Source organism: Microdochium trichocladiopsis (genome assembly GCF_020744255.1).
Source record: "Microdochium trichocladiopsis strain MPI-CAGE-CH-0230 chromosome Unknown B0I36scaffold_10, whole genome shotgun sequence".
Classification (NCBI taxonomy): Eukaryota; Fungi; Ascomycota; class Sordariomycetes; order Xylariales; family Microdochiaceae; genus Microdochium; species Microdochium trichocladiopsis.
This window is the reverse complement of record NW_025763553.1, coordinates 2,540,375-2,566,455: the sequence shown is the minus strand read 5'-3', so window position 1 is coordinate 2,566,455 and position 26,081 is coordinate 2,540,375. Positions and strand designations below refer to the sequence as shown.

At 54.1% G+C, this 26,081-nt stretch overlaps 7 protein-coding genes across 7 annotated transcripts; 3 read left to right on the top strand and 4 right to left on the bottom strand.

Moving 5' to 3' along the window:
* Window positions 1-1,243: 1,243 nt before the first annotated feature.
* B0I36DRAFT_334602 (putative LPS glycosyltransferase) lies at window positions 1,244-3,165 on the bottom strand. Its single transcript, XM_046155370.1, has 3 exons — window positions 2,589-3,165; window positions 2,306-2,520; window positions 1,244-2,184 (listed from the first exon to the last, which is right to left on the bottom strand). The coding sequence occupies exons 1-3, from the start codon at window positions 2,886-2,888 to the stop codon at window positions 1,380-1,382; spliced, it is 1,320 nt and encodes a 439-aa protein (XP_046007726.1). The 5' UTR covers window positions 2,889-3,165; the 3' UTR covers window positions 1,244-1,379.
* A 4,137-nt stretch (window positions 3,166-7,302) lies between these two features.
* B0I36DRAFT_334598 (heterokaryon incompatibility protein-domain-containing protein) lies at window positions 7,303-9,427 on the bottom strand. Its single transcript, XM_046155369.1, has one exon. It carries the CDS (start codon window positions 9,258-9,260, stop codon window positions 7,449-7,451), a length of 1,812 nt encoding a protein of 603 aa, XP_046007725.1. The 5' UTR covers window positions 9,261-9,427; the 3' UTR covers window positions 7,303-7,448.
* A 200-nt stretch (window positions 9,428-9,627) lies between these two features.
* On the top strand, window positions 9,628-10,971 carry B0I36DRAFT_334597 (acyl transferase/acyl hydrolase/lysophospholipase). Its single transcript, XM_046155368.1, has 2 exons — window positions 9,628-10,253; window positions 10,333-10,971. Exons 1-2 carry the CDS (start codon window positions 9,859-9,861, stop codon window positions 10,628-10,630), a joined length of 693 nt encoding a protein of 230 aa, XP_046007724.1. The 5' UTR covers window positions 9,628-9,858; the 3' UTR covers window positions 10,631-10,971.
* Window positions 10,972-11,230: 259 nt separating this feature from the next.
* On the top strand, window positions 11,231-12,951 carry B0I36DRAFT_32676 (Tetratricopeptide repeat-domain-containing protein). The gene is made up of 3 exons (XM_046154372.1): window positions 11,231-11,605; window positions 11,657-12,628; window positions 12,680-12,951. The coding sequence occupies exons 1-3, from the start codon at window positions 11,347-11,349 to the stop codon at window positions 12,712-12,714; spliced, it is 1,266 nt and encodes a 421-aa protein (XP_046007723.1). The 5' UTR covers window positions 11,231-11,346; the 3' UTR covers window positions 12,715-12,951.
* Window positions 12,952-16,239: 3,288 nt separating this feature from the next.
* On the bottom strand, window positions 16,240-17,976 carry B0I36DRAFT_394070 (uncharacterized protein; the record flags this gene model as incomplete). Its single annotated transcript, XM_046161486.1, has 2 exons — window positions 16,240-17,234; window positions 17,255-17,976. 2 exons carry the CDS (start codon window positions 17,974-17,976, stop codon window positions 16,403-16,405), a joined length of 1,554 nt encoding a protein of 517 aa, XP_046007722.1. The 3' UTR covers window positions 16,240-16,402.
* A 1,624-nt stretch (window positions 17,977-19,600) lies between these two features.
* B0I36DRAFT_32586 (uncharacterized protein) lies at window positions 19,601-23,738 on the bottom strand. Its single transcript, XM_046154280.1, has 4 exons — window positions 23,686-23,738; window positions 22,742-23,471; window positions 22,067-22,693; window positions 19,601-22,019 (listed from the first exon to the last, which is right to left on the bottom strand). The coding sequence occupies exons 1-4, from the start codon at window positions 23,704-23,706 to the stop codon at window positions 19,609-19,611; spliced, it is 3,789 nt and encodes a 1,262-aa protein (XP_046007721.1). The 5' UTR covers window positions 23,707-23,738; the 3' UTR covers window positions 19,601-19,608.
* A 962-nt stretch (window positions 23,739-24,700) lies between these two features.
* B0I36DRAFT_276187 (uncharacterized protein) lies at window positions 24,701-25,779 on the top strand. Its single transcript, XM_046151390.1, has 2 exons — window positions 24,701-24,733; window positions 24,808-25,779. The coding sequence occupies exon 2, from the start codon at window positions 24,817-24,819 to the stop codon at window positions 25,729-25,731; it is 915 nt and encodes a 304-aa protein (XP_046007720.1). The 5' UTR covers window positions 24,701-24,733; window positions 24,808-24,816; the 3' UTR covers window positions 25,732-25,779.
* Window positions 25,780-26,081: the final 302 nt, after the last annotated feature.

The following is a 26,081-nucleotide window of genomic DNA, read 5'->3' as shown; positions in this document are numbered from 1 at the left end:
AGCACGTCCCGTACTCCGGACCTTCAATTTCGGGTATCCATTCCGGACTTTCATAACGGATTCTATCTATGACCACGGTCAAGTCGGCCATTTGTTTCAGAATGAGTCTTCTAAGAATGTATTTAAGACAGGTAGATTATGTTATCGATCTTACTTTACTTACCTTCTTCTCCATTACAACTGTGGATCTGCTCACAAAGTGGTTCCTGGAACACGGTATGCCTGCCGGCGCAACAGGCGAGGTAAGCTTGGCCTCTCACATTTCCATCACGGCTTTGCCTGGTCAGCACTCTTAGCCAACCAGATATTGGTTCCAGGTTGCTCCTCCTCATCGGCTGCGCAATGAGGGATGGGAAACACTAATTGCCCTACTTTAAGACGCAGTTTTGGCTACACGACGACTTCACGAAGCAAAGCATATTACAAGTGTTGTTGGGATAAAGCTGCTGCCCCAGAATGTTGAGCGAGTGCTTCGCTCCACTACATGCAGGTTTCTCAATGGCACATTTACGACCTGTTTAGCACCTCTCGGCGAGGAGGATCATCAAATGTCAATTTTGGATGTGCGCATGTAAAGGCACAATGAAGGGGAGGGGACTCCCTCACGCGCACCAAGTAGTACGCGAGCACACCTAGCACGCTTATTTTTTTCAAAGAGCTAACTAGTCCCTCCTGATGATTGTTTGTGGTGCTTGTTGGTGATCTTTGATGTTGTGTTGCGTGAAGCACGGAGCCAAGTTATCTCCCATCTTCCTCCTTGACTCCTGGATCCGTTGTCCGATCTTTGGGATCAATCCAGATTGTGGCTTGCTTCGACTTGTGCCTGACAGGCTCGTCCCTCTGTCCGGTCTTCACCGGAAAATCGAAAGCGCTTCAGCGCGTTTGCAACCAGCCGAAGTACGCACAGGCCTCACAAACTGCATCCAGCTGACGTGCTGCATGAAACGAAGATGCATGCGAAACTCGTGATCCATGGAAATGCAAGCCTGTCAGCAGCAACTTGCACTTTGGGGCGCTGCCGCTTGTATTGCGCGCCGTGCTAGGTGAGGTTTTTTTTTTGGGTGTCCAGGACACATCGAGGGGCCCGCGATCCTGGGGGGTTGACATCCTGGCCTCTCTAGCGTGGTTCCAAGCTCTTGGTGGGACTTTGTCCCCAGCGCTGCAGATCATACTCGCTTCAGTACACATCGGCGCTTACCGATTAGTTCGGCCTAAGCACGCTGATTCAGTTAGTGGCATGTTTTTTTTTTTTTTTTTTTTTTATGATCTCATCATTACTGCCAACCATATATAAAATACAAGGATATGACTACTTTGTACGATTGAAAACACGGAAATCCACAAGGCCCACACACGCCTCTGCTGCTGCTGCTGCCTCCTCACGGCAGGACAGAGTCCGGGTACTGATCGCTGAACACGGTGCCGCCCTCCATCAGCGTCTCGGCGTTGAGGCGCACGCTCCAGCGGACCATGTCGGACGACTCCTCGGTGACAAACTCGTCGGCGTTCCAGCTGTCAATGTCGCTGCTGGCCGACTTGGGGCCCTTTGCGTGGAAGTGGTGGAACAGGCTGGGCTGGACGGTGAGGCAGCGGTGCGGCTTCCTGCCGCGGAAGCCGTTGCAGAAGAAGCGCAGCAGGATGTCGTACTGGTCCGTCACGTCCTTGAGCCCGAGCTCGTATATGAGCTTCTGCGCGCCCTGCAGGCTGACGGCGTACGCGAGGGTGCAGACCCCTTCCTCGGCGTGGTGCACCACGCGCGTGTGCTGCGGGTAGTCGTCGGACAGGGTGAAGGGCTGGGGGATGTTGCGTAGGTACTTCTTCATGGCGACCGTCTCGTCCTGCTTGTGCACGACGCGGCCCTTGGGCTGGTGCACGTCGTCCTTGAAGGGGAAGTGCATCCCGCAGTGGCCGATCCACAGCACGTCCCAGTCGTCGCCGTAGGGCGAGATCTTGGGCTCCTCCGTCTCGGGCAGGTGGGCAAAGTCGATGTCGGGGACCGTGTCGGGCGAGTTCTTGCCGGGCTTGGGGAACGTCGGGTCGTGGTACTGGTTCTGCGTCCCGGCCAGGGGCTGGATCAGGGCGCGCGCCGACAGGGCAAAGTCGTACAGCTGGTCGTGGATCCGGATGTCCCAGTCGAGATCATCTTCGGTGATGAGCGCGCTGGCGAGGTTGCGGTCGACGATTCTGTGTTTGGGCACGAAAGACTGTCAGTGACCAGGGATGGCTGCTGCTTGAAGCACTGTGCCGTGCGTGCCACGGGCTCAGGCCGGATGGATCGTCTCCGAGCATGCATGCATGTACTCACTGCTGGATGGCGTTCATGTGGCCCCGCCACGAGCCGATCGACGAGCCCCTCATGCGATCATGCTTGAAGGTGTTGGGGATCGCCTTGTCCACGACGTCGTCGCCATTGACGCCGTCGACGAATGTGACGTGGAAGCCGCTGAGCGACGACTGCAGGTGCATGCTGTCCCTGCGATCGGTGCGCGACGGCAAGCTGACCGAGAGGATGTCGCCAAACTGGGGCAAAAGACACGGACCGTCAGTGTTTCCATGCGCCGGCAACCTCCCGCCCGTTGGTTACTTACTCCTAGCGTGCGGTTGTAGATGTGGTCAATGATCTTGCCTGTCGATTGCTGCACCAGGCCCGGCCCGGCCGAGCTGCCATTCGAGTTGCTGCCATTCGAGGTGCCGCCATTTGTGTTCGCGGCCGGATCAGCGGCCGGCTTGGGCTGGCTTGGGATGGTGTTGGGGATGGCGGCCTGCCGTGTCGGCGCCCGTGGAGGAGGTGTAGGCACCCAGAAGAACAGGAGCGAGATGAGCACAAAGACCGAGACGATGCCCACGGAGTACAGGCTCCGGCCGGGCACCCCTCTGATCTGCACCATCGCGGGGAAGCCGAGTCGCTGTCGTGTGCAGTGCGGGATGGGGCGGCGTGTACTTGAGGGCTCGAGTGCTCTCGCGCGTGTGCAGGCAAATGACGGCAAACGTCAAAGACAGCAGTCAGCAGGAAAACAGGCAGGAAAGGCAGAACAAGCAACTCCAGGTTTGGTGCCGCGCCTAAGCAAGGCAGCAGGAATGCGGCACAGGCCCGCCATTGCTGACAGGTTGGTGTGTTGGTTGCAGCCCCCTTGGGGGAACCTGCAGATGTTGGCCGCCCTGTCCCTGTGCGGAAGGAATACCTGCTTGAGGCCTTGAAGCTGTCTGGGGCGATTGTGTCTCGCGCTAACAATAAACTGGCTAGGCTGCCGTCCAGCCAGGGGGGCCAGCAAGGAGCTTCAGTGCCGGGAATGCAGCCAGCCCATCTCGATGAGACTGGAGACGAGATGGGGGGGTTAGTTAGTGGTACCTGGCCAAGGCTGTTGGTTGTTCCGCCTTCCACCTTTCTTTGCCTGGGCCCTGCCTGGTTTGGCTGTGGAAGACAGGGGCCGCCAAAAGTGCAAAAAGGGCCAAACTCGCCAGCTTCGAGTCATAGCCCTACTCGGCCGTTGTTCCCTCGCTGTTGGGTGGGTGGATATGCGGTCGGGCCGGTTTTGCTGAGTCCCATCTGTGAGCGAGCTTGTGAACCGCCAAGGCACTTGGCAATCACCTTACAAGAGCCCTAGAACTTGCTGGCGTCTGATGGATGGCAGCCAACACTAGCGGGCTTCAAATCTTGAGCCGCATCGATCTGGTGGAGCAGCCAAGAGACACTAAGACGACAATATCCCTAGCGTGCTTGTCTCTGTTTCCCCAGTGGCGACCCGGGCAAGCGTCTTGGATGCGTTCGATTCTTTGTGGATCGAGTGGGCAGCTCCGGGCCATTTCGCCCAGTTGGCCTCGCGAACAGTTGCCGTGAGCCCATCCCAAGGAAGCAAGGCTGATGTTGCTATACAACTTACTCGGCTGCATAACGGACGAGGCTCCTTCAAGCCCCACACGGAAATTACAGCGCAGCTGGGCGCCATTGTTGGCTGGCTACACTAAGGACAGAGTACGCGCGTAATTGTCGCGACGCCCGCCAACAGAAGGCCTTGTTCAGCTCGCCTCAGCACACCAGAGGTTCGCTTTACGGCTGCCTGTGCCGCTTGCGTGGCCTCCATGGAAAACCCGAGATTGCGCGGGGCGGAGCACGGCCGAGTCTGGCAACCCAGATCGTATTTCTCCCCAACCAGTGAAGCAGCAGCGGGGCTGGAGCCTTAGTGCTGACGCGACGCATTTAATTTCAGCGGCTTGAACGGCTCGGGAATCGTCCCCGGCCGCCACCAAATAATACCATGCAAGCATGCCGGACACATGTCAATTGAAGCGCAACCGGAGTGAATATGCTTAGTCAGCGATCGCGACACGAGCGAGAATTACTCCGTCTAAAGATGCTGCTCCTGCAGAATCGAGCTGGTGCGGCAGAGCCATTGTGGACCAAAACAATTGCCGGACCATGCTGACAGCAAATCGTCATTTTGGTGGTAATGGCGATCTCTCTGAGTGTGAATATGTTATCGCACCCGGGCAGTCGTCGGGACGGAGCTTGACAAGGCGCCTCTCATATACAACTGTCGACAGCCTGATCACGAAGTTGGCTTTGTCGACGATGCTCACTGTGGGCGCCACAATGAGTCTTGGCTGAAAGATTTCTTCGTAGCTTGGGTTCGTGGCTCCTGCAATTTGTGTCTAATCGAAACGTACGATAGTGCCACCATGTGACTTGACCGAGCTGTTCGACCCGTGTTTAGCAACGCGCAACGATGCCAAGACGGTTTTGAGTAAAGTCCATCATTATGCCGATGGTACTTCTGGTCGTTATAATAACGCCAACCTACTTCATGATGAAAGCCTGCATTACTCACCGCTCGTCCCTCTTCAGCTTTATCAATGCCGCTTTCATGATATACCCCAACGAAGATCTGCCTGTGGCCTCTGGCTGGGCCGGCATGTGCCGCGGAAGTGCGCAGCTGGACCAGGTTCTCTTCTGATGAGAAATAATGACCCCTGGGATTTCCCCGGATGCCGGGGCATGGTGAACACATATTGCCCAATCAGGTCCCTGCGCCGAAGGATTCCAATGCCACGTTGGATCAACCCATGGCTGAATCCTCCTGTTGACTGCCTAGAAATCGGGTCACATACATGCTTCTGACAGAAGATTTGGAAAAGCAGTAGAGATAGCTGGTTATTATATGCTACGCCACGATCCGATCTTTCATAAGACGACTTGCGCTGGGGTTGCCCCCCTAAACAGAGAGCGCAGAGGCTTTGACCTCATGATCTGCCGGCAGTACCGTACGGAATGGACGTAATACTGAATTGGGGCCCGCTTGGAAGGGTAGGCCGCAAAACCATTATTACAGAACAATATGATCGAACGAAACACTCAAGCCTAGGTATCTTACTACCTCAGGGAAGAACTCGACCCGAATCAATATGTGCCTTAATAATAACCAGGACTATGGAGCTTACGCTGCCTTATGGTGGCAGATTAGAAGTCTGTAAACCTTTAATCCTATTGTGTATAGAATTGTGTGCCGCATGCACGATAGCTAAATGGGGACTTCCACCATAATCGAACCCAAATTTCCATCGTACCAAATGCTGTCCTCGCCCACAAGCCTGAGTCCTACCTGAGCTATCCCCACATCGCGACTGAGCCCAAGTGAGCCCGCCTGAGCTGGCTCGTGCTGACCAGGGCATTGCTGATTAAGCGAGCGATCTCGGAGCTGGTCGTGACTACACACTTGTGGTAAATTATGCAGGGTTATCAGAATCCATCCAACATACGTATGCTCGACATAAACTGGTGCATAAAAACTACCTCGATCATTCGGCCTGGACTAGGCAAACCAGGCATCTCGAGATACAGTAATACATAACAAGAAGCATCACAAGCGGGCTCAATACAGGATCCCGCCAGCCAAAACTATAAAGTTGGACTTTACGCTCTTATGATGACATAATGGTGAATTCGTACTGACGCCCTCAGTTTACCCTAGGCCTCAACAACGCATTGGGTAGGCACACCATCACTAGAGAATCATTATGAAGCTTGGCCTGGTTGTGATCAATCACTACTATTCTCTTTTCACGAAAGCATAATTATGTCAGCTTGATCCCGCAGACTAGAAGGTCCCCGTCACCCTGCCGTGTCGCTCTAGGTACCTCAGCATGTCGAAAAGAGAATTACACACCAAGCGCTTGTTTCTGTGTGAGCGCAGAGTCTACGTTGCTGTTCACGCATAAAGCAGAGACATCATGCAACAGTGAGCCGGCCAATACAGAAGCGGGGTGGGTGCCCCCTGGAATGCGCTAATTGTGGCGCACCCACGACGTGACTACAACCATGAGACTTAGAGCCATTTCCGAAGCAGCAGCTGAAGGCCAATCAAAGCCTCAAACCACAATGCCGTTGTGCTGTATCACCGCGACATAATTGGGTCGGCCAACACCCCATGCTTCACTACCCACAAAAAGCGAATCCTCAACCTGTCCCAGGATCCGGCAATCAGGGTGCTCTAGCTGCTCCGCTGCATCTAGATTCTGATGCGTGTCAGAACCAAGACAGGACAATGAGAATGTCTCAAGCTTCGGGTTCAGCTCAATTCTTGTTCACTATGGTGAGTATGCCGCTACTATTACAGTAGTGACCACAATCGGTGTCCACTTTGCCGATATTAGTTGCGATTTCCGCACGATCCAGCTATTGTAGCGCATTGTGGCGCATACCGTGTAGACTGTCCCCCATCAAGTACCCTCCAAAAGTGGATTATAGCATGACATGCAGCAGGTGGGACTGTGTCTTCGTCACTCCATTTGTCGTGGTGATCATCGCAAATTGGCCTTCCGAAAAGCCCAGCTCGATCGTACTTGCGATCGGATCGTGCGCAGAGCAAGTCAATAGGCTGTCGTCAATTGAGCCTGAAGATAACGTCTCGCTTCATCTATACTGCACCTGCCGTACCGTTATCAAGCGACTTTACGCGATGGTAACGGCCTGTGGCTCGACGCTGGCGGCCTGACAATTTTGCTACAACCTCCCGACGATGCCAATTGGCACAATAATATTGCTGGTGAGGGACAAAGCTCTAACCTACGGAAAGGACCAAGATTAAGTTACACCAAAACATGTACTCGCGTCACGAGAGTGTCCGTGTCGAGGATGTCACAAAGCCATCGAGTGGGCCGGCGCTCATGACCTTGGATCAGAGAATGGCGAAGGGCACTGACACGACTATGCCAAGAGCATAGTGAAGTCGAGCTCACCATCCAGAACACGATTCAAATATGGACCAAGGATGCCATTGATGCCCGGCACTTGCACCAGTTGTTCCCTCAATCGCCCAACGGGTGTTAAGGGGCATGCTTCTATTGTACCGGTTCTAGATCAGAGGGCCAATTCTGCATTACAAGCAACCCAAAACTATCGCAATCACATTCAGGAAAAGCTGCTGCTGTGACGAGCTGGAACAGGTTATTCCCTACGTGCCAATTCTAATGAAGACCACACTTTGCCCCCCATTGGATGCAGCGAGAAATGAAAGTGGCCCTCGCCTTGCTGCCTCATGGTAAGTCTTGGATTCTTTCTTATGTCTTGGGCAGCCGGATCTCCATTCCCGAATTTTGTACGAGTTTGGTTCTCTCGTGAATCTCTGCTCGATTGTGACATCCCGCAGGATAGAACCCGGCACGGGTATGCGCGCCATTCGAAATCGTCCGAGGTCTTCCTTGAACCCTTCTTTTGATGAAGTGGTTGCAGAGAGTGCTGCGCTTGCCGACTTTAGCAAAATGGCCTGGGAGAGTGCCTCTTGAACGCCGGCTTGGAAGGATATCATGACATCGGCAGAACTGTAGTCGTATCCGCTGTTCTCCCGCCAGCAGGAACACTCGAAGCTTGGACTTATCGACACACTGTCCCTGAAGATGGCGGCTTGACCGACAACTCGGTACTCATGTAAGGTCTTGTGGGGGCGGACTATCGCGTCGAAGAATTCCGTCTCGAGAAGTATATCACCTGCCATAGTGCCCGGGCAGGCCAGAGCAACAATGCCGGCGGGGCCATATATCTTTGATGGCTCGTATCCGTGGAAGGATACTCCCAGACTTGATTGTATAGTCGAGCTCGCTCGTAACGCCTCTGTGTAAAGCTGTCCATCGTCGTGTGACTGGATGACGAAAGCATTGCGGATATCCGAAAGCCAGTCACGAGTTTCGTCTTGTATCGCAGTGATTAAGTGACAGCTACTCGCGATATCTTTGTCTGTTAGTTCCAGAGCTTGTATGAGGGCCTTCAAGCTGACTATGTAGCTGAAGTGGCCGTCATGGATCAACTTCGATGCCAATTGAAGCCTCGATAAGTTGTAATCCGGAACAATCTGCGGAACTCCGTGAGTCTCATAATTGATCAGTCTGAGCATTCCGTATATCCGATCTCTTGGATCTTCGCAGAGCAGCTGTGATGAGATGCCATTGATGAAACCAAAGCCTCCGAGGTTGACAGGCAATGGAAGGGTCAAAAGGTTGAGTTTTGACCAGCTGCTCGCTGTATCCTCGGCGAAGGCCAGTAGCTGATCATAAAGATAGAGCCGATCCCAAGGCAATGAAAAGCGTCCACACAAGACCACTATCCGACCTCGCCCTTCGAAGAGCTCTTGAACAACCCATACTCGGTGGAAGTATGGCCTATCGCAAAACTCGGTTCGTCTTTTGCGCAGCTCTGATCGCTTAGCTGCATCGCAGGATTGCCAAAAAGCGGCAAACAACTCGTCTTGATCCAGCTCGTGGGACCACAAATTGTCACCGGAGTGTGTCTGCATTTCTTCGAGCACGGCCTCAATGAAATCGCTGGCCTCGTCGTCCTGACCGATACAGGCAAGCACTGTAGCAGCCCGCGCGTAGACGTCGCCCATGATTCCGACCTGGGCACCTTTCTCGTGTAGATTGTTCTGGTCGATACACACCGAGTCGATCCATATCGGTACCGAGCTTTGATATTGACGTGCTTGTTGGAGCGCATAGTGGCAGTTATGCCGCACAGGAAAGCGCAGGCCGTTGATGAAGATGTCGCGCTGGGGCTGCTCCGGTCCCCATGTGTACGATATCGCGTTGAACTCTGAAACTTCGCCAAGCGCGCAGGTGGTGATTGTGCATCTAATTTCGTCGTCAAATCCTCCAGGGTCGATCTTCAGCAGTCGGATCTGCTTGCTGGCATCGCCCAGAGGCGGCCGGGTCGCATGTCGGAGGACCTGCAAATCCCTGCGCCGTGCTGGTTCCATTTTGTCAGCGTGCCTCATCAAAAGCGACAAACAGTTCGTAAGCCTGGTTGAGCGCGTCTGGTCTTCGTGTTTGGCAATCTGTTGAGTCGAGACTCTAGATGAGATAAGAGGAAAATAAAAACGGCGATTACACCTAAAGGACACGGGAGCTTACACAGCCACCATGCAGCTACGATGCAAGTATGCACGCCTCTTTGGCTGGTAGGAGATCCCTGCAATGCAGCTTGGAGTGGATCAGCAGCAAGTAAGGATCGCCAATTCAGCAGCTGGGCAGCGACCGACATGCCTGCCTAGTATGGAGTCAGCCTGGCACGGCTGACTGCAAAGGCGGCCGGGCATCAGGCTGGGTATTTCTTTTTCGACCCCTCAGCTGAGTTGGCAGTCAAGCAGATACAGTGGCCGCAGGACCTGGCAAAGTGCGTCCAATCCCAGTCGGGTGCGAAGCCTGCGAAACAAAAAAAGGTCGCTGCGCCACTTGTTATGTATCTTGTGTGCCCCCAACGGCCGCCTTTGCAACCAGCCGTGCCGGGCTCCCTCGCGGCGCGTACAATACCACGCTGCCCCCAGCCTGACCAGATACTAACATGTTCTCAATTCATCATCTCCCATTCCCACCATGCCCGAGAACGATATCCGCCTGCTCGCCCTCGACGGCGGCGGCGTCCGTGGCCTCTCCTCCCTCATGGTCCTGCGCAGCCTCATGGCCGCCGTTGACCCCGACAATCCCCCTAAGCCCTGCGACTACTTCGACATGATTGGCGGCACCAGCACCGGCGGCCTCATCGCCATCATGCTTGGACGCCTGCGCATGTCCGTCGACCACTGCATCGCCGCGTACATATCCTTGTCCAACGACGTGTTCCAGAAAAAGAGCCATAGGGTGAAGCTCAACGGCAAACTGCAGGGCAGATTCGACAGCGCCACACTGGAGCGCGCCATCAAGCAGATCCTCAAAGAAACCGGCCACGACGAGAATGTCCTGCTCAAAGACGCGTCTAGCACGTGCAAAGTGTGCGTTTACACTCGCTACTATTAGTGTCTTCCCAATAATCGCCCAACAGATTACTGACTGAGCTACGACCAAAATCAGGTTCGTCTGCGCGACCAGCAAGCAAACGAGCGATGCCGTCTGCCTGACTAGCTACCGCACCCCCCGCTCCACAGACCTGCTCAGTACCACCAAGGTCTGGCAGGCCTGCCGCGCCACCTCTGCCGCAACAACCTTCTTCGATCCCGTCGCCATCGGTTTCCCTCCCGAGGAATTTGTCGACGGCGCCCTCGGCATGAACAACCCCGTCTTTGGAACCAGGCGCAGGATGTGTGGGGCGACCGGCTGCGGAGCAGCTTGCGGTGCCTGGTGTCGATCGGCACGGGAGTACCCGCCTTGAGTCCGGTGGGGGGGGATGCGCTAGGGATCTTGTCGACGCTGAAGGAGCTCGCAACGGAAACGGAACGAACGGCCGAGCGGTTCCGCCAACACAACGTGTTCCTCGATAACGACGGCCGCTGCTTCCGCTTCAACGTCGCCCACGGACTCGAGAATGTCGGCCTGGAGGAGTCGAAGAAGCACGCGGAGATTGGGGCTGCCACGAGACGCTATCTCCAGACGCAGGACGTCTTGAAGCAGATGACGGCTCTTACTAATGCTCTCGCCAGGAGGCAATGTTAGTTACTCCCACTATAGCCGGCAATATACTATGATAACATCCAGCTCACTCGTTTCGTCGTAGATCTGGGCCCGTATAAGGTTTCCTTCAGCCTAGCCGGCGTGCCCATATCGGCCAAGTTCGTCGACAGACCGTCCGACACGGCCAGTCTGGAAGAGCGCCTCCTACCTTGCCGGCCGCAGCGGGAAGGAAGAAAGCTCTTCATGCTGCACGGACTCGGCGGCGTCGGCAAGACGCAGTTGGCCGTCAACTTTACCCGCCGCCACCAGGCCGCCTTCAGCACAGTGTTCTGGCTTGACGGCCGGTCGGAAGACCGACTGAAGCAGAGTATCGCCGGCTGCGTCGACAGGATCCCCGAAGATCAAATGCCCTCGGCCATCCGGTAGCAGGCAGAAGGTCGCAGCGCGGAGGACCTGGACGCTGCGGTAGCCGGCGTGATGACGTGGCTTGGGCGGGATGACAACCGCGACTGGCTGCTGGTGTTTGACAACGTCGACCTGGATTACGATCGGGGCGGCGCGGAAGGTGCATACGACGTAAGAAAGTACGTCCCGTGGGATCATGGCGCAGTCTTAATCACAACGCGACTATCGCGCCTAGCACAACTAGCACCGCCGGGCTACTCGCGCAAGCTGGTCAAGGTGGACGGCCGGCTTGGGAGGGCTATCCTAGAGGCATGGTATGGTGGTAATCTTGGTGAGTGGCGTGTTGGCCGGTTTTTTGCCGGTGTCATCTGACTAGATACAGGCGCCGGCGCTGACGACCTCCTGACCCTTCTCGACGGGCTGCCGCTGGCGTTAGCCCAGGCAGCCTCGTACCTTCGAGAAACGGGGGTCAGCATTACAAAGTATTTGGAAATCTACTGTCGTCAGTGGGATGAGCTGATGGCCTCTGGAACAGGCCGGCCGCTGCAGGACTACGAGCAGGGCAGCATTGCGACAACATGGGTGGTCTCGTTTCAGCAGATCGAGGCCCAGGACGGCCCCGCCGGCAGCCTGCTACGCCTCTGGGCCTTTCTCGATAACAACCACCTGTGGCACGGGCTGTTGACAGTGGCAGGCCGGGATGGCTCTGACAAGCGCCATTGGCCACAGTGGCTCGTGGGGCTCGCCGTCAGCGAAGCCCGCTTTCTCGAGGCTGTCAGGCTCCTCTTGCGCTACTCCATGATCGAGGCGAATGAGGACGTCAGAGCTGGCTACTCGATGCATCCAGTGGTGCACAGGTGGGCGTTGCACCTGGACGAGGGCAGCCGCAAGGCATACTATGCACGGCTGGCCCTCACATTGGTCGGCTTGTCGGTGCCTATGTCGACGGAGAGAAAGTACTGGGTGTTGCAGCAGCAGCTTTTGCCGCATGGGCAACATTGCGCAGAATGGCTGCAGAGTGATAGGACTGATAGCTTAGAGTTAGCCGACGGAGACCAACTTGAGGCACTTCACAACCTGGGAAACCTCTACGCGCAACAAGGCAGGCGGGCCGAGGCCGAGGCGATGTATCAGCGAGCGCTGGCCGGCTATGAGAGAGCGCTTGGACCTGACCACACGGACACTCTCAAGACCGTCAATAACCTAGGAATCCTGTATAATAACCAAAGCAGGCCGGCTGAGGCGGAGGCGATGTATCAGCGAGCGCTAGCCGGCTATGAGAAGGCGCTTGGACCTGACTATCCCGAGACGCGAATGGCTTTGCGTAACTTGGTATTACTGCAGGAATCAACAGGTGAGACGATGCATTCTGCTTTGGGCCCAGTAGCTGACTTGAATATCAAAGGGTTTCGCGGAGGGGAAGCCCTGGAGGAGGGCTAAGACAAAGCTCCTAACCCTTATCCGCATTAACCGTGTTAATGTGCCAAGGGGTCAAGTCGGCGGGAATACCAACAGTTAGCGGCAGACTATCCACGAGATGGATAAAAATGCGAAAGACGAGCCACATGAGCGAGTGCCCGCGATCTAGCTAGTACGGCACTCGGTCTCCACGTACGTGCACGCAGGAGGGGCGGACAATGTGATGCCACGACGATGCCCTCGAATGGACTAACTTGCATGTGCTTAAAGGAGTACGGCAACAACAGAGAAGCTGCATCTCATATCTTCCTCTCTGGGTGCGTCCATCGGGCTAGAAGTTCCTCAACGCTGGCGCCCCCTTGACCTAGCTTTCCGGGGATGAGGAGCATGCACAGGGTGGTGCAAAGGTCAAAGTGGGAGATAGGCCCCTTGACTTACTGAGAACAGCTTAGGTCAGAGCTTCGAAAAATTCGAAAGGATCGCTCGGCAACCCGTCTAGCTCAAGTATGTGTAACGGATGGTACATGCATGAGCTTCTGGAAGATAAGGCGCCGGTAGGCGGTATAGCCATTGTGAGGAAGGCAGCAGCAATTTCTTTAGAATGTGTATGAAAGAGGACTTGGGCAGACTGTCGCTTCCAGCACGAAAGAAACAAAGCACTAATTCTTGCAGTTCTCCCAGCGAAGTGCTTGGGAAATCATCACAGTATCGAGTAAGTGGAAAAGTCGATCCAGTCATCTGTGATCATAGATACGCTAGATTACGCTTCAGCTGGACGAGTGCTTATCATTGAAATGACTCTCCAAGTCTTGCTCATCTTCCAAGACATCTCCACAGCCCACACACAAGCAGACCAAGCCAGAGGCAAATCTTGGTTCATCGGTCTCCATGTCTGTGTGTTCCTGAGCAGACTTACTGATTTGCTCACACGTGTTTGTTTCTGCGCAGCGTTCCGTCTGTGCTGGATGAATCTCATCCGCTTGTGCGGGGTGGAGATATCCACCGGCGAGCTGGGCAAATCCCCTTTCTTCATCCACAGCTGCAGTGCTTGGTTTGGCCGCCGTTGCTTGGTTTTTCTCACAGAAACTTCTCGAGCCGTCACACTGCGCATGATGGTTACTAAACTATACATCAAATGTCTGAACTCTCATCGAGCAAATGTATCATGGCACGGATTATATGACTAACCTTGGTTCGTCCTGCTTGACACCTCTGGCAGGTCTTGACGTGCCTCTTTCTAGGCTGCCATTGACAAGAACCTCTAACCAATATGGATGATGCAGGCCCCGTCGGGAATGCTGGGCCAGGACAACATACGGACGAGCCGACGCACTGACAGTCGTCTCAGTGACTAGATAATTAACTTCATCGCAGAGCACACTTACCTTGACCTTGCGAGCATAGCACGCGCAGCATGCAATGGTCCGCTTTCTCTTCGGGGGTTGCTGTTGTCGCAAGCAGATCATGGCTGAGCAGCCATCAGCGGCGAGACTGGATGCGAACGGCAATGCGCGCAACAGTAGAAAGGTAGTACTCAGCACTTTGGTGAGACTGGAAATAAAGTGAGGGAAGAGTGGTGTGCTTGTTTGTTGCAGGTGCCAGTACTCCGGACCTGTGAGCACCAAGCCGAACCCTTGAACAATACATGTACTCGAGGCAGTGCTATCTTTTGGGGACCTCTACTGGGTTGCAGTCGTTTTTATTTAGACTGAGAAAAACGGGCTTTGTGAGGTACCTGGTCGCGAGAACATCATTATTGGGCGGCGACCTTGCAACAGTGGCCTCAAAGGTGGTGCCTGAATGTTTGCTTCGATTGCACAGCACAGCAACATGTTGTGCAGCGCTAAAGTATGCATGTCCCCGCGAAGTTGCGAGTCAAGGGGCGCACTTGAGCAAACAGATCAAAGCAAACACAAACAGCGATGACATTCTGATTATTCTTCGACGGTGGTGCTGGCGCGGTCGATGACAAACGCGAGCTACTGGGTGAGCGCGGCGCTCCGTTTGCGACGGATGAGATGGATTGCACTCGATTTTTCGACTTGCGCACTGATGCATTGTATCGCTCATGTCTGCGCATGATACTGTGCCTCCGCTAGGCACGCCTGGAAGCTGCAGATGTGACATCACCTTGAGGACTGTGCCAAAAAAGGATCTCGTTGCTGTTCAATTTCATGGGCTTTTGCGTGTTTGCTGTTGGTGATGCGTCACACTGAAGGATGCCAGGAACAGGGTGTCCCACTGTAGCAGCATCCACACTGAACCAATCCTTCTTCACACCAGCAATGCGATGCTCTGGAATGACTGGACGAGCTACGGTCGAAAGCAAAGGCTGATGCAGGACCAAAATGCTGATAGTGATGCCTCTCTTGCGACATCTGCAGCGTACGGAAGTGAATGACCGGCGGCTCTTTGATTATGCTAAAATTGGCTTTGCTGCATGCGCGACGGCGCATTGTGCATGCAAACGGCCACCAGGACACATTGAGAGTGCATGTGCCCCCAGAAGTGCTTGATGCATACTTGTGCATATGGCGCATACGAGCACAAAATTTGTGACACGACGAGCCTCAAGTGATTGTGGAGGTGGAACACAGAAGTACCGAAGCTTGGGAGTGCGACAAGGGCCAGAGTACTTGACAAGGCTGTTGTCTCCAGGCTTCGTGGTGGGACTGTGTATGGAGACACGCTAGTCTCCTTCCGGCTGGAAGCGCAACAATAAACCAAACCAAGTAACGGAACTCGCCGGTTGTCGTGCGAACCAGCAGCCATAGATAACTGTGAAGCGAGTGAATCAAAGCCGGCCAGCCGCAGCGATGTTGAACCAGGCCTTTCGGATACGGACCTGGATGCCACCAGCCACAACCGCAGCGTGCCCACGAGCGCCGGGTCCACACCTTCTTTCCGACGGGGCACCTTGTTCTGCCTGTGGTTGTGGATGTGCGAGCCCCGGCCGGCGTCCATGACGCGGATGAACACGGGCACGGCGTACCGGGAAGCGCCTTGTGGGCATGCGAGAGGATCTTCTTGAAGTACTCACCCCCACTCCTGCACTGTCCGGAGAGTGTAATCACGAAACTTTGATTCCATGCGGTATGCTTCAGCCTAGACCTACAAGCGGCACCTATAGGCATGCTCGAGCAGAACGCTTTCGTTGGTGGCCGACACCACGTCCCGGGCTACGCTTTAACCCACAGTAGAGTCAAATCCAGTCACTTTACAGCCACATAGTCGCTACTTGCCGCTGGCCATATTCATCCTCCCGGTGTAGCTGGGAAGGTGTTGTGGGAAAACGCAGCCAACCTTGCGAGATAGACTCTGGGATCATCTAGACCTGCGTGGTTTTGCCGTCTGCTGTCCTGATGACCCAAGCGCTTTTTTTTTGGGAGACTGCGACAGGTCACGACTATTTCCATTGTCCCCATCGCGGAGGATGGCCCTGCACTGAGGGGATCCTATCGTTTGGCACATAGTCATGCAAGAATGCCCGGTAAACTTGCATGAGCTTAGAACTTGTGAGACCAGAGCGAAGTACGGGAAGGAGGAGTTCAGTAGTAGTTTGCTTCTATTAATTTTAATAGCAGCTCCACTAAAGGCCAGAAGCCTCTTGCTATGACAATTTACGCTCTTCGAGGTAAGACCGTGAGACCTTGTTCTTATCAACCCAATACGCTTCTGATTCCGGTCGTCCGCGCCATACGAGGAGCAATTATGCCCTTCCGCATCTTTTTCTTGAGCCGAGGATGGACTCAACTCCAGGACCAAAACCAACATCCCGTTTCTCGAATTCTTCAATGTCTTTACAGTCAAAGTTCACTTCAGGCTCCCATGTCATCTCGCCAGTCTCCCACTCAACTAGAAACTCGTTTCGCTTCTCAAGCAGCCTCTTGAATGGATATTTTCTATTAGCTGCATCAAAGTTAGCCGAGAAATCCAGCATCATTCCTTCGAAACACTCACAATGCGAAGCAGGCGTGACCGCCTTATGCTGCGGACATGACATCACAAGGCTCGTGCTCGGAAGACTGAAGGTGAGCACAGTTTGCCCGCCCTTCTCTGCTATGTTTAAGTCTGCATCGTCGAGTTGCGACTGCTTGAGAGCTTCGAGCCCAGCTTGGACTTTGGCGCGTCGTCGGGTCGTCGTCGTCCGATTGCCGGACTTCCGCTCGGGTTGTCGCTCCCGATTTATCCCCCTTCTTGATACGACTCTCGGAGCTGGAAGATACTTTTGGGGTCTTGTGATTGTAGTCTTTTGCCTTGTGCAACGTAGAGGATTGCGTCGAACCCCCGGCAGACTTCGACCATTTTGACTGCCAGGGACCTTATCGACGGTGCCCAGCGCTACTGATCGATATGGTTCGTGAGCCGTATCTGCTTGTATATGCGACTCAGCATAGACTGTGAGCTGTGGAGTTGTGGTAGGCTGCGTTCTGGTTGGTATCAGTCTCTGGAGATCGGGCTCCGGCGTACAGTTCTCCATTGTCGAAACCGTCAAGCTGGATTCGGTCCTCGGCATGTCTGAGACATACTGCTCAGGCTCCCTAGTTGCGGATCTTCGTACCTGTAGTAAATACAGGTTGAGCGCGAGCTCGGTGTAGACTGTAAGTTTTTCTTTGTTAGCTTTGCTAGGAAGTTGCCAGGAGTGACTGGAGCATTCATACAACTTGGTGGATCTGCGGCCACGCTTAAGCACGGCAAAGCGCCGCGGTTGCCAGAAACCACATCCGACCCATCGCACTGACTGGCCTCTGCGAAGTCTTGTGGCCCCTTGTATCGATCAGACGACGTCAAGGGCGCTGCCCACTCCTCCGTGTCGCTCAAGGGATCCTCATCGTCAATGTCCATGTCGTCTATCGTACAATAGCTCGTACCGACACCACCGAGAGTCGGCAAGGTGTTATTCGACACATCCACTAGATGGTCTATAATTGAGGTCCGCTCGTTAGAACGCTCGAATGGACGTGAGGTGTCATGATGCTCGCTTGCGGGTTCTGGACTACTGGACACCCGGTGCCATCTGAATGGTGTGAGGGGTGACAAAGGAGGACTGGCAGAAGCCGAAAGACTTGTGCGACACGTCGAGGCTTCCCGTAGACTGGCTGTTGTGGTTGCCGATGCAGCGCGAGAGGACGATCTCGTGAAGTCAGAATCGGCACTGACGGTTCGAGCTGAGTAGTCACGGTGACTGATCCAGCGATCTTCTGGCTCCGTGTGGCTCGGATCGGGAATAACGATTGGATTGTAGCTCGAACCTTCAATGGCAGTTGGATCGTAGTACGACATGGTGCTGGCCGGATGTGGAGGCTTTGAAGTGTGAAAGACGGTGAAGATGGCCAGTCCATGTGGTGTAATGCCGAGGAATCCAGGCTGTCTTATATACTTGGTCGAGCGATCGCCCACCAATGCTAGGCGCGTAAGAGAGCCATGCCGCGGCGCGAGATGTGATAGAAGGGAATTCGGCCCTTCACATGTGGTCGCAGGGCATGATTCTGGACACTCTGCGCCGCGACGAACCCCTGATAACACGAGTTACTTGCCATCCAAGACGAAGTGGCACTAAACTCTGGCTGCCTATATTAGTGCATGACGAAGGTCCACAAGTCACTGTTTGCCCTTATGAGCTCGATATTAGCCAAGAATCGGTCTTGTTGAGGCTATTAGTTGTTACTGAGGTCATTCTGAGGCGTCTTCTGCGCTGCGCGTTCGCTCGACCAGAGTGACAAGGTGGGACCTGACGAGACTCTCGGACACCGAAACGCTATTGTGGATGCGTTTTATGAGCCTAGGTACAATGATAAGACGAGAACTCTTGCTGGAAGTACTTTGACCGATTGTAAGCGTGTGTGTACCCGAGGAAGTACCCCCCATAGGGGCTTTCAGCTTATCCCAATAAGTTGTCCGAGCCTGCAAATAGCTCAAGAAAGCAGCCTCTTCTCCTGCTTAATGCGTGTGGTACATGATCCCGATTCTCACCAGTCCATGACACCTGCTTCCCAATGTCGCAGCCCAGTCACCTCCTACGGTGTCTAGGACAATCGCAGAAGCCCGCGGGGATGGGGCATAAGCCGGGCAAGAGCGAGCTTCAGCGCCGAAGGGTATGGTGTGAGATTTGCGCTGTGAAGTACCTTTGCGCACTGCACAGCTCATCTTGTCTTGGCACAGTTTTATGACGGCTGGGTCGTCATTCCACAGTCCCTTTCGTAGTGCACTTATCTGCCCTGGCCCGATCCTGCGACGTTGTTTGCTGCACTTGCCATCAACAGTGGACGCTGTGGTGACAGTCGTCACACGTCCCCGCTCAACTTCACGTCGTGTAATTTGACAGTGAATCCGGCTAGCTGCCTATTGTATTATGTAGGCATGGCCTCCGTGAGGTTGAAATCTTACTGCATCCATTGATGGAGGGCGACGTTTTCTCTTTCGCATGGGGGTGAGCCGCAGATGCCCCACATGCGTTGACACCTTTGACTGAACCCTGTTGCAGCCGTGGTTGGAACCAACAAGCACAAGACTGTTGGCTGGGGCCTGATCGTTGCAAGTTATCTATATGTCATCCGAATGCCCTGCTCATCAGATCATGCATAAGCCACTTTGAAAAAAGATGGAGGCCTCATCAGATCAGCACCGACCTAACTTGGATCATACAGTAAAAGTGTGGCTCATACAGTAGCGGCCACAAAGTGTGTCCGCTTCTCCGCAATTAACATCCACCCGCACGGGCCACAGAAATGTGGCGCATTGTGGCGGAGACCGTGCGTACTCAATGGCGAACATGTGCCGGCCAAAAATGGCTCTTCAAACGACAAGACAACGGCGACTCCAAAAGCAACTTTCTCTTTTCACATTCAACTCCCATCAAGAATAAATGTGCTTCAAGAATAAATATACTTCGAGACTGACCCTCTCTTAACTTTTCTACTCTACGTCTCGTCGCCTCTTCTTCGATGCTCCGGGTTGTGCTGGATCGGTCACGTGTTGGTCTTCGTTCGAACACATCCCATTCTCAATCGCGCTGTGTGTAAGCTGGAGAGTGTGTCGCGCTGACTCAACAGCCTGATGCGATGGCCCGAGGAGTTTTACAAGACCGTCGTAACCACGTTGATAGTATTGGCGCGCTTGAATCGAACGGCCCTGTCCCGAGAGGAGAGATCCTAGGTTATTAAGGGTGTTGATGGCCGGCCGGTATGTTGTGACGTTTTCAAGTCCTATAGCTCTCTCGTATCCATGGAGCGCCCGTAGATACATCTTCTCTGCCTCGCTTAGCTTCCCCTGGTCAGCGTAGAGGTTCCCAAGGTTGTTGACTGTGCTTAGTGTTGATGTGTGATCCGGTCCTAGTGCCTTCTCGCACCCATGGAGCGCCCGCAAGTACATCTTCTCGGCCTCGCCCAGCTTCCCCTGGTTAGCGTAAAGGGCCCCAAGGTTGTGTACTGTTTCAAGTGTTGATGTGTGATCCGGTCCCAGTGCCTTCTCGTACCCATGGAGCGCCCGTAGATACATCTTCTCGGCCTCGCCCAGCTTCCCCTGGTCAGCGTAGAGGTTCCCAAGGTTGTGTACTGTTTGAAGTGTTGACGTGTGATCTGGTGCTAGTGCCTTCTCGTACCCATGGAGCGCCCGTAGATACATCTTCTCTGCCTCGCTTAGCTTCCCCTGGTCAGCGTAGAGGTTCCCAAGGTTGTTGACTGTGCTTAGTGTTGATGTGTGATCCGGTCCTAGTGCCTTCTCGCACCCATGGAGCGCCCGCAAGTACATCTTCTCGGCCTCGCCCAGCTTCCCCTGGTTAGCGTAAAGGGCCCCAAGGTTGTGTACTGTTTCAAGTGTTGATGTGTGATCCGGTCCCAGTGCCTTCTCGTACCCATGGAGCGCCCGTAGATACATCTTCTCGGCCTCGCCCAGCTTCCCCTGGTCAGCGTAGAGGTTCCCAAGGTTGTTGACTGTTTGAAGTGTTGATGTGTGATCTGGTGCTAGTGCCTTCTCGTACCCATGGAGCGCCCGTAGATACATCTTCTCTGCCTCGCTTAGCTTCCCCTGGTCAGCGTAGAGGTTCCCAAGGTTGTGGACTGTGCTTAGTGTTGATGTGTGATCCGGTCCTAGTGCCTTCTCGTACCCATGGAGCGCCCGCAAGTACATCTTCTCGGCCTCGCCCAGCTTCCCCTGGTCAGCGTAGAGGTTCCCAAGGTTGTGGACTGTGCTTAGTGTTGATGTGTGATCCGGTCCCAGTGCCTTCTCGCACCCATGGAGCGCCCGCAAGTACATCTTCTCGGCCTCGCCCAGCTTCCCCTGGTAAGCGTAGAGGTTCCCAAGGTTGTGGACTGTGCTTAGTGTTGATGTGTGATCCGGTCCCAGTGCCTTCTCGCACCTATAGAGCGCCCGCAAGTACATCTTCTCGGCCTCGCCTAGCTTCCCCTGGTTTTTGTAAAGGTTCCCAAGGTTGTGGACTGTGCTTAGTGTTGATGTGTGATCCGGTCCTAGTGCCTTCTCGTACCCATGGAGCGCCCGTAGATACATCTTCTCGGCCTCGCCTAGCTTCCCCTGGTCAGCGTAGAGGTTCCCAAGGTTGTGTACTGTTTCAAGTGTTGATGTGTGATCCGGTCCCAGTGCCTTCTCGCACCCATGGAGCGCCCGCAAGTACATCTTCTCGGCCTCGCCCAGCTTCCCCTGGTCAGCGTAAAGATTACCTAGAGAATGAAAAGCCCGATCTGTAGGACAATTGCTCTCTTGTACTGTTGAACAAGACCGGATCGCATGTGATATTAGTCTCTTCTGAAGAAGCCAATACTCGGCTTGCTCTCGTGAAGGAACCTGTGATGCCACACTTTCCACTGCAAGCTTGTTCAAGCAGCTGTCCCACTCCTCATTCAATATATGAATAGTCCAGGAATGTAGACAACTGTGTATGCTGTACCCTTGTGGCTCCTGGAACATGGTTGTAGGTTCCACTAGGCCGTAGTCATGGAGTACGCCCATTGCATCGTTGAAGTTGAGCTCTTCTGAAAGCTGCCCCATCCACGCCGGGCCGTCTTCTCTGCTGGCTCGGAAAAGATCATACCATATGTCTTCATTGTTGAAGTAGGCCCACCACCGGAGCAGATGAGCCGCAAGTGGGTTCTGTGCCTGCACATGTTCATATGACAGCTGCCATGTTGAACATAAGGTGCGGTCTGCATAAGAACCAAGATGCAGATTGCCCGTGAGTCTTGCCCAAGATTCCCGATAGTGGCGAAGGTAGTCTCGGAAGCTGATTGGGACACGCTTCAGATATGCTGCAGCCGTAGCAAGAGCAAGAGGAAGCCCATCCAGTTCTCGCACAAGTTCTTTCGCATCACCATCTGAAGGACCATTAGTGACCGATGATTGACTGCCTGGAGATCCTTACCATCTTGTAAACCATTTCGGCCTGACGCCCTTGACAGTATTTGCAAACTCTCCCAGTCGGACTTGAGTTTCTCGATTCGAATTTGATGCCCTATGTCGACTTGCGACAGCCGCGTTGTGACAATAATTGAACCCTGATATGCCATGGGAAGAAATTGGTGTATGTCAACCGCTGTATCGGTCACCCGCCCGGGAAGCTTTGGGTTGTCGTAATTGTCGTACACAATAAGCCATCTGGTATTGCCTGGCAAGCTGAGCCACGCTTTCACGGCCTGAATAATCTTGTCGTGGTCTTGCAGCAGGTTCAGACCCTTGAGGCTGCCGACATCGGGATTCTGTTCCAGGATCTGCGTTGCGATCCTAGCGAAGCTCTGTTGGATGGACGCTTCGTCCTTAATATTCAGCCAGAAGATCGCCGAGTACTCGTCCCGGTATCGTTTGATATACGTTGCAGCGAGCTGTGTCTTGCCAATGCCGCCGAGACCATGGAGAATGACAGTGCAACGGCTTCCATCCGAGCATAGCATTCTTCGCATCTCTGCTACTTCTCCATCTCTTGCTACGAAATGTGGAGTCTCAGGAACACCAGACAGGTTGAAGCCGATCAGAAAGTTGTTGTCGTAGGTACCTAAGTTATTAGCTAAGGGACATCCTCTGTGGCTAAGGGGTGTCCTACCTTTCACAGATTTCTGGACCTCTTGTCGCAACCTTCTCTGTGCTCGTTCGCGACCCTCGCCGTAGAGGAGCGGCATGTAGAGGTCAAATATTCCGAGCAACGAGTATGCCATGTCTTCCTCACACGTTGTTTCCCGATTGCATATCCACGCTTCGCGTTCTGAAGTCGTAAAGTAGGATAATGGTGTATTTCGTAAGGCCCTGGCAGGAATACCCGTCACGTCGCGTATGACAGCCTCCAAAGACCTCTTATCGCCTAAGAAGACCCCTTCCCTCGAGTAGAACTCGACAATCTGCGGGGCGATGAGCTCTTGTAGTGTCCAGCCGCGCGTGAACCAACGGCTGCCGCGGAACGCAGCCTCCCACGACCCAACCCCTGGCGGCTGACTGGAGGTCGAGGGATAGGAAACATCGGATAGATAGACGTAGCATCGTTTCGCATCACGGTACCATCTGAACATGCTGTTGATCGCAGTCTGGAGTTCGATGCCGTCAGATTTGTCGATACAGCAAGTGTCAACCCAGAAATGTTGTAGGCCATGTCGCTTCGCTTGATCAGCGCAGAATTGGATCTTGCAGTAGCCGACTTTCTGTTGCCATTCACTTGGCCTCGCCTTTATATCGGTGTAGACCACCTCGTCGGCGCCCCACGTGTGGGAGAGGATTGCGTACGGAGGGGTGTTGTCAGCGCGCAGATCGGCCGTGAGGGTGTAGTTGTTGGCGTTATCTCGCTGTAGTAGCCGCATTGTGGGGTATGAATGATGTCAGTAAGGGCGCTTCATCGACATGAGAGAGACCATTGTAGCTGGAGGTAATGGGTGGAGGTCAAGCAGGATACAAAGAAGCAGGCAGCAGGTTCATGGTGGAAGGATGTCAGACCGTCTCTCAGCCCCCACGCAAGGCTGAAAGTGCGGGGTAAGGAGAAAATATCGACAGGTCGCTTACAGAGCAAGGCAGATTCGACATTCACCTGTAACGCTCTACTGCTCAATGTGATTTTGCCTTCCAACCAATCAAGAATGCCGGTTTTGATTCACTGACAGTACAAAGAACTGCGCGCGCAAGGATGTAAGATAATCATTCGAATCACAAGCGGGGCGGGCGTTGCTGTCAGGTTTAGTGCAACTAATGAAGTTACATAGTGCTGATAAGTCTACGCACAGCCTTGAGCCACAATTGGGCAAAAGAGGTCCGTGCGGAGTCGATGGCCTTTTATCTTTTTGTGGACACGGATCGCGGTCGCTACTGTAGTGTACATGTCAAAATGGATGCGCCAATTGTGGCGTATCCACTGATTGGCTCACACTCCCTGAGACCAAGTATCTCCAAGGCAGAAGCTGAAGGCCAATCAGAGCCTTTCAACACAATGATGTAGCGCTGTCTCTGCGCGCCATGATTGGGTCGGACGCGTGTATTTGACATCTCCACGGCAAGACTGCCCTTGACCTGTCCCACGATCCGGCAATTAGGGCTCTAGCCGCTTAACTGCATCCAGATTTTGATCCGCGTCAGAGTCAACATAGGACAATGCGAATTCTTGGGGTTCAGCTCGATGCTTGTTACCGCGGCGACAAATAACCGCTGCCACTAGTACCTAAATTTGGGTGCCAGGGCTGTGATTCCTTGAAGATATCTCGAGGCTTGGAATGCGTCTACGAAACCGCACTTCTTTAAGCCAATCAGTTTATCGACAAGCCACACAAGCTGCAAGCTACCTAGTTTCACGCTGTATTCGACGTATCGTATCAAAGCTTTAGTGGCTAGCAATAACATGTATGATCACGTGCAAATTGCCAGAACCCTGGTTGCCCGTGGCTCACGGCGGCTGCTTGCCGGTCTCCTCGTTACAGGAGCATTGGCATTAACAGCCAGCCTATGGATACTGATACAGAATCATTCCACCACTCCGAACTTCGTACAGAGCTTAGACGATGGGCTATGGCGAGATAGCGACAGGATTCCGCGCGAGCAGGCTGGGAACAGAACGCTAGGAGTGAGACCTGACTATCCGCCCCAGACACCGTACAACCATCATGACGACCGCTGACCAAGTATATACTTCAGCAGTTCGAGAAGATGCTCGTCCTTTCAAAGGCGCCTAGTTGGAGAACGCGTGGTCTCGCCGCCGCTGCGCAGCTTACGGGCCTCGACTTCACCATTCCTCCGCAACCACCAGTCACAAAACTATCAATTGAAACCTTTCGCAAGATGGGTCCAGCCGGCAAGGCAACGCGCCCGGAGCCCGGCTCAGCGGCAGCGTGGCTAGCACATCTTGATATATTGCGGCACTTCATATCTTCAGACCTTGAAACGGCGCTGATTCTCGAGGACGATGTGGACTGGGATCTGCGCATTAAAGACCAGATGCGGCTCGTTTCGGACAACGTTCGTGCCTTTGGCCGCAGCTACGACAAGACTGGGCACCAGCTGGTGAGCGATCTAGACGATAGTACACCTTATGGCACGGGCTGGGACGTGCTATGGGTTGGACACTGCGGCTCGTTGGGCCACAATCTGAATGGTCATGACAAGAACCACAGAAGACCCGTATACTATGTCGACCCAACGAGGCCCACGAATCAGCAATACCATGGATGGGCACGAGACTTTGTTGTTAACGAGGTTCCCCCGGGGCAGCGAGCCGTGCAAGAGTCTCGCATGACAATATGCACTTTCGCATATGCAGTGTCACGGAGGGGCGCGCGCAACTTGCTTAACCTCGCTACAGCTGCAAATGGCGAGGCATTCGACGTGTCGCTACACGAATACTGCCGAGATGGGAAGCTGAACTGCGTCGTCGTGTCGCCGCAAGTCTTCAATCATTACCAGCCGAGTGAACGACATGGCTATGTGAGCCCGGTTAAGGAGGGAGATGGCAAGGGGAAGTCGAACGACGAGTCTGAGTTCGAGGGATACATCGGCTCCACGGAGAACATTGTCAAGAGCGCAAGGTGTGAGGCACTGTGGGGTCAGAGCTGTATGGCAACGTGAGCAACAGCTTGTAGGCTCCCTCGGTAGGTAGTTGATGATCACAGAAGCCAACTTATGCTTTTCATTTAGATCGTGTTGTCTGGATGCAATGCATCATGTGGTGAACACCGCCCTAACGGCCTGTGAGCACCCGGCAGCTCAGCTTCTTCTCGCCGTCTAGGCACGCAGAACTCTAGCGAGCTTCACTCATAGCCCACCTAAAAGCCCGACACTTGATTCACGTAGACGATAGCCCTATGAGATGTGGTGGATCTTAGGGCCAGAAAGGGTGGTGACGATGCTTGGATGTATTTACGAAGAGCTCACACCGGCAGTATCACACGTGTGGCAAAATGGAGGTCCGACATCTA

Excerpts from the sequence above, each read along its gene's own strand:
- B0I36DRAFT_32676 (XM_046154372.1), top strand. The coding sequence starts at position 11,347 with ATGACGTGGCTTGGGCGGGATGACAACCGCGACTGGCTGCTGGTGTTT. Across the intron at positions 11,606-11,656 it reads ATGGTATGGTGGTAATCTTG|GCGCCGGCGCTGACGACCTC; the intron begins GTGAGTGGCGTG and ends GACTAGATACAG. Across the intron at positions 12,629-12,679 it reads ATTACTGCAGGAATCAACAG|GGTTTCGCGGAGGGGAAGCC; the intron begins GTGAGACGATGC and ends TGAATATCAAAG.
- B0I36DRAFT_276187 (XM_046151390.1), top strand. The coding sequence starts at position 24,817 with ATGCTCGTCCTTTCAAAGGCGCCTAGTTGGAGAACGCGTGGTCTCGCC.
- B0I36DRAFT_32586 (XM_046154280.1), bottom strand. The coding sequence starts at position 23,706 with ATGTCGAATCTGCCTTGCTCT. Across the intron at positions 23,472-23,685 it reads TGTCGAATCTGCCTTGCTCT|CGAGATAACGCCAACAACTA; the intron begins GTAAGCGACCTG and ends CGGCTACTACAG. Across the intron at positions 22,694-22,741 it reads GGTCCAGAAATCTGTGAAAG|GTACCTACGACAACAACTTT; the intron begins GTAGGACACCCC and ends CTAATAACTTAG.
- B0I36DRAFT_334598 (XM_046155369.1), bottom strand. The coding sequence starts at position 9,260 with ATGAGGCACGCTGACAAAATGGAACCAGCACGGCGCAGGGATTTGCAG.
- B0I36DRAFT_334602 (XM_046155370.1), bottom strand. The coding sequence starts at position 2,888 with ATGGTGCAGATCAGAGGGGTGCCCGGCCGGAGCCTGTACTCCGTGGGC. Across the intron at positions 2,521-2,588 it reads TCTACAACCGCACGCTAGGA|TTTGGCGACATCCTCTCGGT; the intron begins GTAAGTAACCAA and ends CTTTTGCCCCAG. Across the intron at positions 2,185-2,305 it reads CACATGAACGCCATCCAGCA|AATCGTCGACCGCAACCTCG; the intron begins GTGAGTACATGC and ends GCCCAAACACAG.
- B0I36DRAFT_334597 (XM_046155368.1), top strand. The coding sequence starts at position 9,859 with ATGCCCGAGAACGATATCCGCCTGCTCGCCCTCGACGGCGGCGGCGTC. Across the intron at positions 10,254-10,332 it reads GCGTCTAGCACGTGCAAAGT|GTTCGTCTGCGCGACCAGCA; the intron begins GTGCGTTTACAC and ends GACCAAAATCAG.